The sequence below is a fragment of the Cricetulus griseus genome, chromosome X (genome assembly GCF_003668045.3).
Source record: "Cricetulus griseus strain 17A/GY chromosome X, alternate assembly CriGri-PICRH-1.0, whole genome shotgun sequence".
Taxonomy (NCBI): domain Eukaryota; kingdom Metazoa; phylum Chordata; class Mammalia; order Rodentia; family Cricetidae; genus Cricetulus; species Cricetulus griseus.
In genome coordinates, this window is record NC_048604.1 from 461,466 (window position 1) to 474,297 (window position 12,832).

Here is a 12,832-nt window from a genome sequence, read left to right on the forward strand (position 1 = left end):
GTGCCTGTTAGCAGTACCTGCGAGACTCTCGGGTCGGTCTGGGCTAGCTAAGCAGTGGGACGTTGGGTGTTGGCTGGGAAAGGCAGTCTGCAAGGCAGTTCAGGCCGCTTGACAGGGAGGCGGTGTTTTTCCGCTGGGGCGGACGTGGGCTGTGAGTAGCTCCTGGGAGCAAGGACAGACGCCTCCTTAGTGCTGGCGCCCATTTTGCCCGCCCGCTGAGGAAAACCCTGCACGGCCTACACAGCTCTTTGGGGCGACATCGCCGCGAACAACGGCCTCTTTTGAAAGTTGGTCCTAAAACAGTTAAGGTTTTATTTTATTTTGTTTTATTTCCAAGTCACAGCCCTTGAATCTCTCTGGACCACTTCCGGCTGCTGGCCTAAACTTCGGTTCTAGTGACCTCGGCCTGGGATGCCCCTTGATTCGTCCTGGGCTCAAGCCGCGGTCCCTGCTTGAGTGTCCCGGGGTGGGGTACCTGGAAGTTTTAGCCTAGCTGTTCTGGAGGAGAAGTAATTAGTCCAAGAAACGTTATATTCATGTGAGTAACCTTTTACAGAAACAGTGTTTTGCTGTGTCTGAAAAAGTAACTCCAGTTTGCTTGTTGTTATACAAAAGCTTTTAGATGTATATTTGTTTGACACAGGAAAAGAAAGATTGAGGGAAGAACTTCACTTTTTATTCAGGTTTGAATGTATCACATCAAGTAACTAATTCTAGGAAATTACAAATTTCCTCTTATCTCTTTCCTGGTATCAGACATAATTAACTTATATCTAAAATTAATTTTATTTTAAAATATGCCAATGAACTAAAGGATAAATGTACAAATCTTACTTTCAATTCACAACTTTATCAATTACACGAGGGATTTAGTGTTAATTATAAATGAAAGCAAAATATATGTCGTGCAGCCTCCACAGCTCATACGTTTTTGTTTGAATTTGTTTTTTCAATTCCTTTTGTAGTTCTGAAGCCAAACAGGTATGGCAGTACTTGAAGAGGTGCTGATGATTTGCTCTTCTCTCCCAAGTCTCCCCACAAATACTGTCCCAAATCCAGGGCACTGTGGTGCAATATGTATGCCAACAACCTCTCTTTTTACCTTATGCTTATGCCACATCTTTCCATGATTAAGCTACATAATAATAATGGTTGGAGAAACAGCAGGGGTGTAATTGAACCTATCTGCATTTTCTCTTTTAAGTTTCAATTTTATGTCGTATGTTATTTTCAGTTATTGTTCAGAGTTAACATGTCCTGCCTTGGTGGGGCAGCAAGGACTGCTCATCTTATTACATTTGCTTTAAGGGATATTTTTGAATTTATCAATTTATTTAGCCACCTCCAAGAAGAAATATACTTTTAATTGTTTTTTTTTTAGTCAGTCTCATATTCTAGAATGTTCATGCTAACTTTTATAGCTCCAAACTTTTAACCAGAGAGGGAAATAATGATTAACATTTATAGCAAGCTTATTATGTGCTAAAGACTCTACTAAGAATTTACATACATAGTGGGTATAAACTGCCTCAACTGGAATCAAGTTCTGCAACCTCTAGCTATGTGAACTAGTGTACTGGCTATCTAATTTCTCTGTGTCTTACTTTCATTACCTTCAATTGGGAATAATACCAATGCCCATCTCATAGCATCCCATGAAGATCAAATGAGTCAATATACCTAAACATATATTTTTGTTTCTGTTTATTGTTTGTTTTGACATTTGTTTTTCAAGACCGGATTTCTCTGTGTAGCCCTGGCTGTCCTAAAAATCTCTCTGTAGACCAAGCTGGCCTTGAACTCAGAGGTCAGCCTGCCACTGCCTCCAAGTGCTGGGATTAAAGGTGTGCACCACCACCACCACCACCACCACCACCACCACCACCACCACCACCACCACACCACCACCACCACCACCACCACCACCACCTGGCACTTAAACATATGTTAAACATATGAGAAGTGTTTAATAAGTACCACTGCAGTCAATATGCTCATAATTTTACACCTCAGGGAAACTGAGGTAAAGAAATATTAGGTTGTCTGAGGGTCACAAAGCTTCTAAGTGGCACAAGCAGGATTCATTCATCAGCAAAGCTGATACCTTGGCCTGTGTTCTTTGGCAACTGAAATTATAATTGGATGAGGATATTAGATGGCTTCAAATAATTAGCATATTCAACTTATTGATGCTATTTAAAAACTCAAATACCTCAAAATTAAAGCAAATCATACTCTTATAAAGACAAAAATACAAGCTGGGCAGTGGTGGTACACGCCTTTAATCCCAGCACTCAGGAGGCAGAGGCATGCAGATCTCCGAGTTCTAGGCCAGCCTGGTCTACAAAGAAACACAGAGAAACCCCATCTCAGAAAAAAAAAAAGAAAACATAAAAATACCATTCTTTCTGTAAAGGAAAAAAAGATGGTTTTATTTAAATTACAACCAAAGAAAGCTCTTCTGTATTCTGTCATTCATTTAGAACCTGATTTACAAAGTGTCTAAAAATAATGTGTCAAGGTCAATATGGCTTTTGGAATCAAGGCAACTTCTATGGAGGCTGTCTCTTTTAATGGATGTTATAGCTGTAAAGTTATACAAATATATTTTGAGATGCTTTTGTGTTTAAAACTGGTAGTATTTTAAGTTAAATTGCATAGATTTATATTCCACATATTGTATTGTATCTTGTAATTTATCCTGCGTTTTAAAGATATTCCTTAGTTTGGAGAATCCTCGATTTTGTGAATAAATACCATATGCCAAAATGTTCTCTAGTCAAATAAAATTGGGAAATGTTAAACTATATAAAATCTCTGTACAGTATAACTTAGTGGGAGTTTTTACTATACTAATATGATTTTATAATCTCCAATATTCCCAAACTTATTTGACCAAGGAAAATGTTAGGATCAAGTGTTCTAAAGAATCACATTTTTGGAAATGGTGTTCCATTCATCCAACATGTGATTTTTATAGACTTTGATCTAAATGCCTTTTGCTTAGCCTTTGGCTCTATATACTAAGGTGTTGATATTTCATAGTTATGTGGTGGCTTATCAGTCCCTTGATCACTGCAGTTGGCTTTCTCTGGGCCATTATGCTCTGAATGATAGCACACAGAAATTCAGGCTAATGTGCTGAAGTGTTGTTCCCAGGCTTATCTTGTCAGTGCCCAGCCTGTTAACCTTTGGAGGTCACAGCAGCACATTATACTGCCTTTCTTCTGAGACTATTTTGTAGTGCCTAAGTAATTCAGAATATCACATGCTATTTGCCTTCTCTTCCACTGAAATTATTCCTTCCAATGTCAGTATGACCAATAAAGTTTTGTTTTTATTGAAAAGAAATTTAAATGTCAACATGTTGGTTGTTGCTAGGACCTACCTATGAAGTTGAGATTGTCTTGAAACCTTTAACAGTTGGTTCCTGCTTTTTTAAAAAACGTGTGTGTGTGCTCATTTTTATTTTTATATTGGAATTTACTGGGGATGTTGTATATATTTCTAAAGCTTTACAAGAGAGGCAGAATACTTGTATTTGCTAAATGAAAAAATGGCTTACAAAATGTATAGCTGGAGACTCATGCATTTTAGGCAGATAGAAAGGAAGAGCAAGGATATGCAGCTTGAAACAACCCTAGTATTTGAAATAAATTTTGGTTTGAATGCAGTTGTAATGGTGATATTTGCTGGAAATGATGACATTGGGTGTAACAACTGAATGAGAAGAAGAAATGAAGATAACTCATAATTTTTGAGTGTACAGAAGAGGTGATATTGCCATACAGAAAGTAGGGCTTGGCTAAGGAGAAAGGATGCTATCATAAATAAGTTGGAAATGACAGAGTGCATCCAGGTGAAAGGGGGAACATGTAAGAGGTTCAGGGTTATAATCACTCGGGGAATAAATGGATAGCTATCATACCTATTTATTTGTCACAAAAATGTGACACCTTTCTCTGTCTCTCTCTCTCTGTCTCTCTGTCTGTCTGTCTCTGTCTCTCTGTCTCTCTCTGTCTGTCTGTCTGTCTGTCTGTCTGTCTGTCTCTGAGACAGGGTCTCCTTATGTAGTTAACCTAGAGCTTAGCTATGTATACTAGTTGGCCTCAAACTTACTGTATGTATATAGCCCAGACTGGCCTGAACCTTGCTCAGCCTCTCTGGCATGCTCAGATTTCAAGCATGCACCAACATATCTGTTTTGAAACAATAGATTTTTTGTTTATACTTTCCTTTTAGGGAGTAGGCAGAAAAGGGGCATTAAGGGGGAAAAATCAAGTTCAGGATGGTATCCTTGAAAAAAGGACTAGGTTTAGCTTCATTCCTTTATTTCTGGCTTCTTCTTCCACATCATGATTGACATCTGGTTTGCTCTGGACAGTATCACTTTGAAGGCTGTAACAATCTCCCAAACTATGCTTCATTCCTTTCCCACTAATAGCTATTTATTGGGAATGGGGGGGTCTCTATTATGGGACAGGTACCCACTGATTTATTTCTGCTTTATAAAAGGTAGAAATACAGTGAATCTACATTATAATGGTATGAGTGGTTTCTACAAGATTGTAAAATCATGTGAAGTTATGAGATCCAAAGCTGGGCATAGGACTATTATGGAGAGTTTCCTTACCACCCCAAACTCTGAGAACTGTACTTTATTTGTATCTCTTAAAGAGCAGAGTGATATTTTTGACCTTCTAGTTTATAGAATAAAAATTTATAACTATGCCTTTGGGAAAGCAGGCTTCTATGACATCCTGCTTAAGTGAGCCAGGGAGCTAGATGGATGGCTATTATTTGCTTTCAGAAAATAATGAAACTATGCTAAATATTTTTCCTAAAATGAAAATCCCCTTCTGGATAACCCTTGCTGGTATAAAAAAAATAAAATGACAGATATTTTGTTTGCCCTTATAATAGACTTAGTCTCATTTTAGAAACTTTATAAAAATGTAAACTGCTTGGGAGTGGCTTTTATCTGAAGAATATGGCTTGCATGTGTCTGTTTCACTACTTTTCTGCCGAAATCATGTGTCCTTAGGTACACTTTTGTGCATTTTCTATTGCTAACACACTACCATTGACTGCTGCTTTGTAGATGCAAAAGAGGGAGGGAAACCAGTACCCAGCCTCCTGCAATTCTCATCTTATCTCCCCACAGAATGAACTTAGAATTCTTGAGTGCTTTGCCATAGAAAGTTATTATTACCTAGGATTTGCCTTAGTGTCACTTCCGTTTCATTTTCAGAATGCTTAAAATGCCATTTGATATGTTTAGGTTGTACAAGTAGATATGTATGAGGCTTGGTTCTGGTTGGTGGTTGCTAGTCCCAGGTCACCTTGCTCACTAGTAAGTTCATCCAAACCTCAAAAGTCACACCTGTGTCCTGTGCGCGGATGCTGCAGGCTTAGGTGGAGAAAAGCAGGGCTAGAATTGGAACCCAAAGCCCAGAATGGCAAGAGAGGATGTGGGGGCTCCACCCGATCATCTCTGGGTTCACCAAGAAGGTATCTACCGAGACGAATATCAGCGCACATGGGTAGCTGTGGTGGAAGAGGTAACTGCTTTCATTTAATATATATATTTTTTTGTTTTTGCTTTCAGTTAACCTGGTTTCTGTCTAGTCTTAATATTCTGATGTCCTTGTTTTTGTTTTTGATCATTCCCATTAGGAGTCAAGTTTCCTAAAGGCTCGAGTCCAGCAAGTTCAGGTTCCCTTAGGTGATGCAACTAAGCCAAGTCACCTACTTACTTCCCAACTACCTCTCATGTGGCAACTCTACCCAGAGGAGCGCTACATGGATAACAACTCTCGATTGTGGCAGATTCAGCATCATTTAATGGTACACATTTTGCTCAGTCATTTTCCTTTGTACTGGGGATTTTACAACAGAGTACTTTATAAACTTTACTTTTTCTGACAGGTCAGGGGAGTACAGGAACTACTGCTTAAGCTTTTGCCTGATGAATAACATGGTATGTGTTTCTATTATTTTTTTCTTTCCCCTTCTTTGTTTTCACTCTATTCAGTTGTAGTGATTTGAATGATTTTTTTTTTCAGGTGCTGGAATTCTAGGAAGATATGCTCCTCTGTTCTATTCATTATATGTCAGTCACATCATTCACCACTACAGTGCTCCCACCCTTGGCACTGGGTGGGGAAGAAGTAGTTTGAAAAACTACAGATGTTTAGGAAGGGTCATGAAGAACACTTCCAGTGACACTACAGAGAGAGGGTTACACAGGGTAGAAATCAAGCCAACAAAAGCATTTAGTCAGGAACTGTAACTTGAAATTGACTCCTCCTTTGGAAATTGCCATAGAACCTTTAATGGACTTCATCAGCTGAACCTGGGATCTGGTGAATCTCTCAAAAATCAGCACATGCTACAGAACAGATGCCCTCATCATCAAGGACTTGGTACTCATTTAGAGAGAAGAGAGCAGCTTCTGTCAGCATCAACATGTGTTTGCCACTTATTTCCCTGCAGCAAATTCACCTGCCTTTCTTTCTTCCATCCTGTAAATATCTGAGGTTTTGTTCTAGTGTTTTCCATCCCAGTACTGACCTAATTTGGATCTACTGAGAACTTAAGGAGTTCTTGGATAAAGGGGTTATTTGTACTGATAAAATTAGCTTCAAAGGCTCCTATGCCTTTCTTTCTGAAATGTGTCTTTGAATTGTTTTTGCAAGTTTCTCATCAAAACCTTGTGAATCTAAATTCTTTGATTACAAATATTTTACATATTTGGCTTCCATTTGAGCTCAAAAGGTGGTATTAACTTTAATTGGCACTTTTCTCAAGAGGTAATAGCAACTAACATTGCTAATTTCTGGGAAAGTGTTTACATTATTTGTAAAGAATTTCCTGAATTAAAGCAGTCATGACAATTTATGTATATTAAAGTAAGGTTTTTCTTTTTAAAGTAAGTCTTGGACCCAGAGCAATGGTGCATGCCTATAATCCCAGCTATTTGGAAGACTGAGGCAGGATGTTCACTTGACCTCAGGAGTTTGATATCAGTCTAAGAAACATAATGAGACCCTGTCTTAAACAAAAAGCACTTGGGTATAATAGCTACTGTGTATTGAGTTCTTATTGCCTTCCGGTTACTGTTCTGTGCATTTTATATATTTTATCATGATTATCCTTCCATCAGTTCTTAGAGGTATGTATAATTCCTATTGACATGACTATTGAAAGAAAAAGGTGTTTAAGAAGTTTAATCATTTACCAAGGGTTTCTTTTGTGGATCATAGAACCAGGCATTGGGCCAGGCATTTAAAACTGTGGTGTCATTTCAACATTTGTTTACAAAATTCAAGATGGCTAGACTGAACTTTTTCATGCTATATCTTCCATACTTAATGATATGGAAATATAAAAATAGTTGATTCATTCTATCAATTAAGAAAGAATATTTTTAGAACAACTGTTTTTCTAACAATTATAAGGTCATTCTACTTGCCCAGAAGAAAATTCCAAGTAAATAGGCATCAAAGTCTTTATAACTAAAAAGCAGAATTGTAATAATTTTTTTTTGTTTTAGTTTTCTGGATATGCCACAAAAGGATCCATGCCAGAAACAAGCCTGTGAAATACAGAAATGTTTACAAGGTAGTATATAGATTTTTTAAAATAATATTTTGAAACTTTACCTGTCAACTAACTATAAGAAACTAACTATGTTGTCAGCAACTTTCATTAATTTTAAATGTAACATTTCTATAATTAACTAATCATGAATATTTTCATCATTGTATCATGAAATGTTTAAAATATTAAAAGTGATGTTATATAGGGAATGGGAGGCTGCAGTGGTAGAGCACTTGCCTAACATGTGCAAAGCACCAAGGGTTCTATGCACCACACATACAAAAAAAAGTGATTTCATTTAAGTTATGGGTTCTTGAGTCCCGTTGTACATTAGAATTACCTAACTTTTTGTTGTTGTTGTTGTTTTGTTTTTTTGAGATGGGGTTTCTCTGTGTAACAGCTCTGGCTATCCCGGAACTCATTTTTTAGACTGTGCTGGCCTCAAGCTCAGAGTTCCACACCTGCCTCTGCCTCCCAACTGTACCTGAAGAACGTTAAAAATTTGTCTAGCACACTTAAAGCAGATGTCCTGAAGGTAGGGTCTGAGCAGGAATCATTTTACAAAGCTAACCAAGTGATTTTAATGCACAACCACAGTTAAGAATTACTGAGCTGCCGGGCTTTGATGGTGTACACCTTTAGTCCCAGCACTCAGGAGGCAGAGGCAAAGGCAGACAGATCTCCGTGAGTTTGAGACCAGCCTGGTCTACAAGAGCTAGTTCCAAGACAGCCTCCAAATTCACAGAGAAACCCTGTCTTGAAAAAAAAAAAAAAGCAACAAAAAGAATTACTGAGCTAAGCAAAGTCCTCCTGTAAAAAGACTGGTTTGGAGTTGAGGATATGGCTCACGGATAGAGCACTTGCCCAGAATGTACTAGTCCCTAGTTTTCATCATAAACACAGTTTCTATACACAAACAGAAAGAACCAAGCATGATGGTGCATATTTATAATCCCAATACCTCGGAAACAGAAGCAGGAGGAAAACAAGTTCAAGGCTAGCCTGGGCTACAAAGTGACAGCCTATCTCAAAAACTCAAAATTACATATATACATACCACATAGACAGGTTTTAATATTAGACCTCAGGGACTAGGAATTAGCTCAGTGGAGGACTAATTGCCTAGTATTCATGTGGTCCTATTCTAACAAGTTTGGGGCATCTGTGTCAAAACTCAGGTTGCTGTAGCTGTGTGATTTACTAATTCTTGAACTCAAAAAGGTATAAAAATGGATTTATTAAGAATTTCACTGAACAGGACAAACTCACAAAATACATAGAAGGGCTGAAGCTGCCGCTGATCCCTCACTGCCTCTCTGGCATTTGGGTCTCCCTGATGCCAAGCAAGAGCCAGAGCAAGAACATCTGAGATCCTGTCCTTCAGCTTTTAAGTTGTAGTGTAGGCTTGATGCCCCAAAAGTCATTGGCTAAATGGATCAAAATCCCACAACAGTTTACTTCTGGACCCTCTGTTGTATTCCATTAATTTTTCTCAAGACTGCTTTGGCTACTCGAGGTCTTTTGCTCTTCCAAATGAGTTTTAATATTTTTTCTAGTTTTCTGAAGAACATTATTGACATTTTAGTGGGGATTACATTGAGTCAGTAGATCACCTTTAGCAGTATTGCCATTTTATCAGTATCCTACAGATCTATGAACATGGGAGATCTTTCCATTTCCCAATGTCTTCAATTTCTTCTTCGGTATTTCATAATTGTCATTGAAAGGTCTTTTTTTTTTCACCTAGTTAGGAATATTCAGAGGCATTTTACTTTTTGAGGTTATTGTTTTCCTGATGTATTTCTTTAGTGAGTTTATTAGTATGTAGAAAAGCTACTGGTTTCTAGCCGGACGTTGGTGGCGCATGCCTTTAATCCCAGCACTCGGGAGGCAGAGGCAGGTGGATCGCCGTGAGTTGGAGGCCAGCTTGGTCTCCAGAGCGAGTGCCAGGACAGGCTCCAAAGCTACACAGAGAAACCCTGTCTCAAAAAATCAAAAAAAAAAAAAGGAAAAAGAAAGAAAAACTACTGGTTTCTATGTTTACTTTGTATTCTGATACTATGCTGACTTTATCAGTCCTAAAGATTTCGATGGAGTCCTAGGCATTTCCAAGTATAGAATAGTATTTATAAGCAGGAATAATTTGACTTACTGCTTTCCTATTTGTATTTATTCTATTTCTTTCTCTTGCTTGATTTCTCTGCTTAACATTTCAAGTACTATATTAAGTAAAGGTAGAGAGAATGGAAACCCTTTTTGAGAGGAAAGGTTGCTTTCAGTTTTCGCCTATTCAGTATGATATTGACTATAGGTTATATTTAGCATTTATTATGTGAAGATACAACCTTATTATACCTAGTTTCTTCAGGGTTATTTTATATGAAAGGATGTTGAATCTTATTGAATGTTTTTTTTCTACATCTAGTGAGGGATTAGTGTGGTTGTTTTGATTCTATATATTGTATTTATTGATTTCTGTATGTTGAACCATATTTACATCCTTGAAATGAAACCAACGTTTTGTTGGTGTCACTGAATTAAGTTTTTAAATACTTAATTTAGGCTTTCTACATGTATGTTCATTAAAGGATATTGGTTTGTAGAATAAATTTGGAAGAATTCTTTCCCTTTATTTTATTGTATATGGTATTTTGCGTGCACATATGTCTGTGTGTCACATTGGTGCCCAGTGCCTTTAGGCCAAAAAAGGATTTTTAGATTTCCTAGAACTGGAGCTATAGACAGTTGTTAGCCATCATATGGATGCTGTGAATCAAACCTAGGTCCTCTAGAATAGCAGCCAGTGCTCTTATCTGCTGAGCTATCTCCATCTCCATTCTTTTCCTTTCTATTTTATGGTCTAGTCTGAGGACCGTCGGTGTTAGTTTTTTGGTTTTGTTTTTAACATAATGGTTGTAGAGCATCTGTATGACATGTGCAAAACCCTAAATTCAATCCACACTACCAAATGTGTTAGAGTCTGTGCTTTTCTTTGATGGGAGATTCTTTTTATTATACTTTAAGTCTCATTGCTTGCTATAGATTTATTTAGATTTTTCATATTTGGGGGTTCAATTTTGATAGGTTATATATGCAGAAATTTGTTCATTTTCCTAGACTTTGAAATTTGCTGATATATCAATTTTCAAAATATTCATTATTTCAGTTGTTTCTAGTGTACTATTCCTTTTGTCTCCTGTTATTCCTATTATCATTATTAATATTGTTATTATTGCTGCTGTTGTCCTGGAATTGAACCTGGGGCCTTGTGCAAACATTCTAACAATGAGTTATACTTGAATGTCTCATGCTACTTTTTAAACTTTGAAGTTATACTGTTTAGCCTTGAACTCACTCCACAGCCCAGGTAGGTCTTGAACTTGAGATCCTCCTTCCTCAGCCTCCTGAGTAGTTTAGGACTATAGCTCCATATCACTGTCTTGGATTTTAATTTTATTAATTTGAGACTGAGTCTTCTTTCTTTTGATTAGTTTAGCTTGTCAGTTTTGTTTATCTTTTTAAAAAGTCAACTGTTTCATTGATTTTTTTTTTTACTTTTTGTGTTCTCCATTAATTTTCTACTTTGTTTTTATTTTCTTTCCATCTATTAGTTTTGAGTTTGGCTTGCTTTTGTTTTTTCTAAAATCTTGAGATTCTTTCAAAGATATTCATATGAGATCTTATTTTTTAATATGGTCACTTATAACTAAGAGTCAAAATGCATTATAGAGTAAAGAGACTTAACAGACTTATACAGAATATACTGTCCAACAGCAGCAGAATACATATTATCTTCATCAGCCTATGGAACTTTCCCTAAGCTACATCAGGCTGGTTGGCTAAAGGGTATCTTGTTCCCCATTCCAAGAGCTTTTGTTATATACAGCCAGTCTGAGCCACCACTAGCCCAAGTATATATGTATCCAAGTGAGGATTCATTAGAGGTCCTCAGTCTGCATAGCTAGAAGACTGGAAAATGCCCTAGCCACATACTGTATCCCCGGTGACTCAAGAATGAGCATGGAGGCCAACTGATCACTGAGTTCTGAGTGGGGGTGGAGGAATGCAGAAACTAAGCAATCCACAGGTGTTGGTCTTGGCACTCTCAGCCTTAGAACCCATAGTAAAGCACACACCTTGGTCACCATATCTTTGTTTTATAACTCCTTCAAAACCTAAAAAAAAAACATTGTTAGCTCCAAGTTTTATTTTATAAGATGGGGCATTAAATTTGACATTCAAGCTGCAGTTTGCTATGAAACTATGAAAATGTGGGTTGTATGCATTTTTCTAATTTATCAAATTACAAAATGGGACTAGTGACTACTAATCATATAAAAAACTACTGCCAAAGGCACTTGACTGAAACAGAAATTATGTTAAAATAGATTTCAACCACTTATAAATTGTGATTTTTTCTTATTAGATTTTTAGATAGTTTTTAATGAATTCTCCTTTTACTTCTTGACCTGTTGACAGGTTTCTAAATCAGAAAGTATTCAATAGAATTGAGTATATCTTCCTTGTACCTTTTTAGTTCTATGGTATCATTACTAAGAGTTGCCTATTTTTCAGCCAACAACTATATGGAATCAAAGTGTCAGGCTGTCATCCAAGAACTCCGTAAGTGTTGTGCTCAATATCCGAAGGGAAGATCTCTTGTCTGCTCAGGATTTGAGAAAGAAGAAGAAGAAAACCTGACAGTGAAGTCTGGATCTACGTAAAGTTGTGCTGAGAAGTTAAATTCTGCTTCATGTTTCCCTCAAGTGTATTTTATTTACTACCCCTTCTTCAAGCCAGGTAGCAGCAAACAGCAAATGAAAAGTCAATTGTAAGAGTTAGAAAATATGCCGTCTACGCAAAAGAGACCAAAATAACCTATGTTAGAAAATAAATATGTATAATGTAAAAGGGAGCTGCTAAAATAAACCTGCTTTACATGAAAATTTTGGTTTGTTACTGAATGTATTTTAAGAGACTATTAGATACAGACATTACTGAATTCTCCTATAATCCCTGAATTCAGACTTGTTATATGTATCTTGACCTTGCTTGCCAAATCTTGGATCTCTGTTGAATATTGATGAGATACACAGAGCATTGGGTAGAAAACAGAGTTTATTACAGAATAGCATGAATCACTTTGAAGAGTAAGTGGAGAATGGGCAGAGACCATTATGCCAACATACATGTTGAGGTAGATTGTATACTACTTTCTTCTTTTGTTTTT

The 12,832-nt window shown here is 37.1% G+C and overlaps 2 protein-coding genes across 6 annotated transcripts; both read left to right on the forward strand.

The window, feature by feature from the left end:
* The first annotated feature begins 13 nt into the window (after positions 1-13).
* Positions 14-12,548, forward strand: Cmc4 (C-X9-C motif containing 4). Of its 4 annotated transcripts, none has more exons than XM_035450230.1 (3): positions 14-32; positions 7,556-7,623; positions 12,178-12,548. In XM_035450230.1, the coding sequence occupies exons 2-3, from the start codon at positions 7,566-7,568 to the stop codon at positions 12,324-12,326; spliced, it is 207 nt and encodes a 68-aa protein (XP_035306121.1). In that variant the 5' UTR covers positions 14-32; positions 7,556-7,565; the 3' UTR covers positions 12,327-12,548. The 4 variants fall into 4 exon arrangements, with proteins under 4 accessions (XP_035306121.1, XP_027288312.1, XP_027288310.1 ...); XM_027432511.2 differs by lacking the exon at positions 14-32 and adding an exon at positions 167-302; XM_027432509.2 differs by lacking the exon at positions 14-32 and adding an exon at positions 400-538.
* Positions 176-6,208, forward strand: Mtcp1 (mature T cell proliferation 1). Of its 2 annotated transcripts, none has more exons than XM_027432508.2 (5): positions 176-302; positions 5,410-5,561; positions 5,677-5,847; positions 5,929-5,980; positions 6,066-6,208. In XM_027432508.2, the coding sequence occupies exons 2-4, from the start codon at positions 5,457-5,459 to the stop codon at positions 5,974-5,976; spliced, it is 324 nt and encodes a 107-aa protein (XP_027288309.1). In that variant the 5' UTR covers positions 176-302; positions 5,410-5,456; the 3' UTR covers positions 5,977-5,980; positions 6,066-6,208. The 2 variants fall into 2 exon arrangements, with proteins under 2 accessions (XP_027288309.1, XP_027288308.1); XM_027432507.2 differs by lacking the exon at positions 176-302 and adding an exon at positions 400-538.
* Positions 12,549-12,832: the final 284 nt, after the last annotated feature.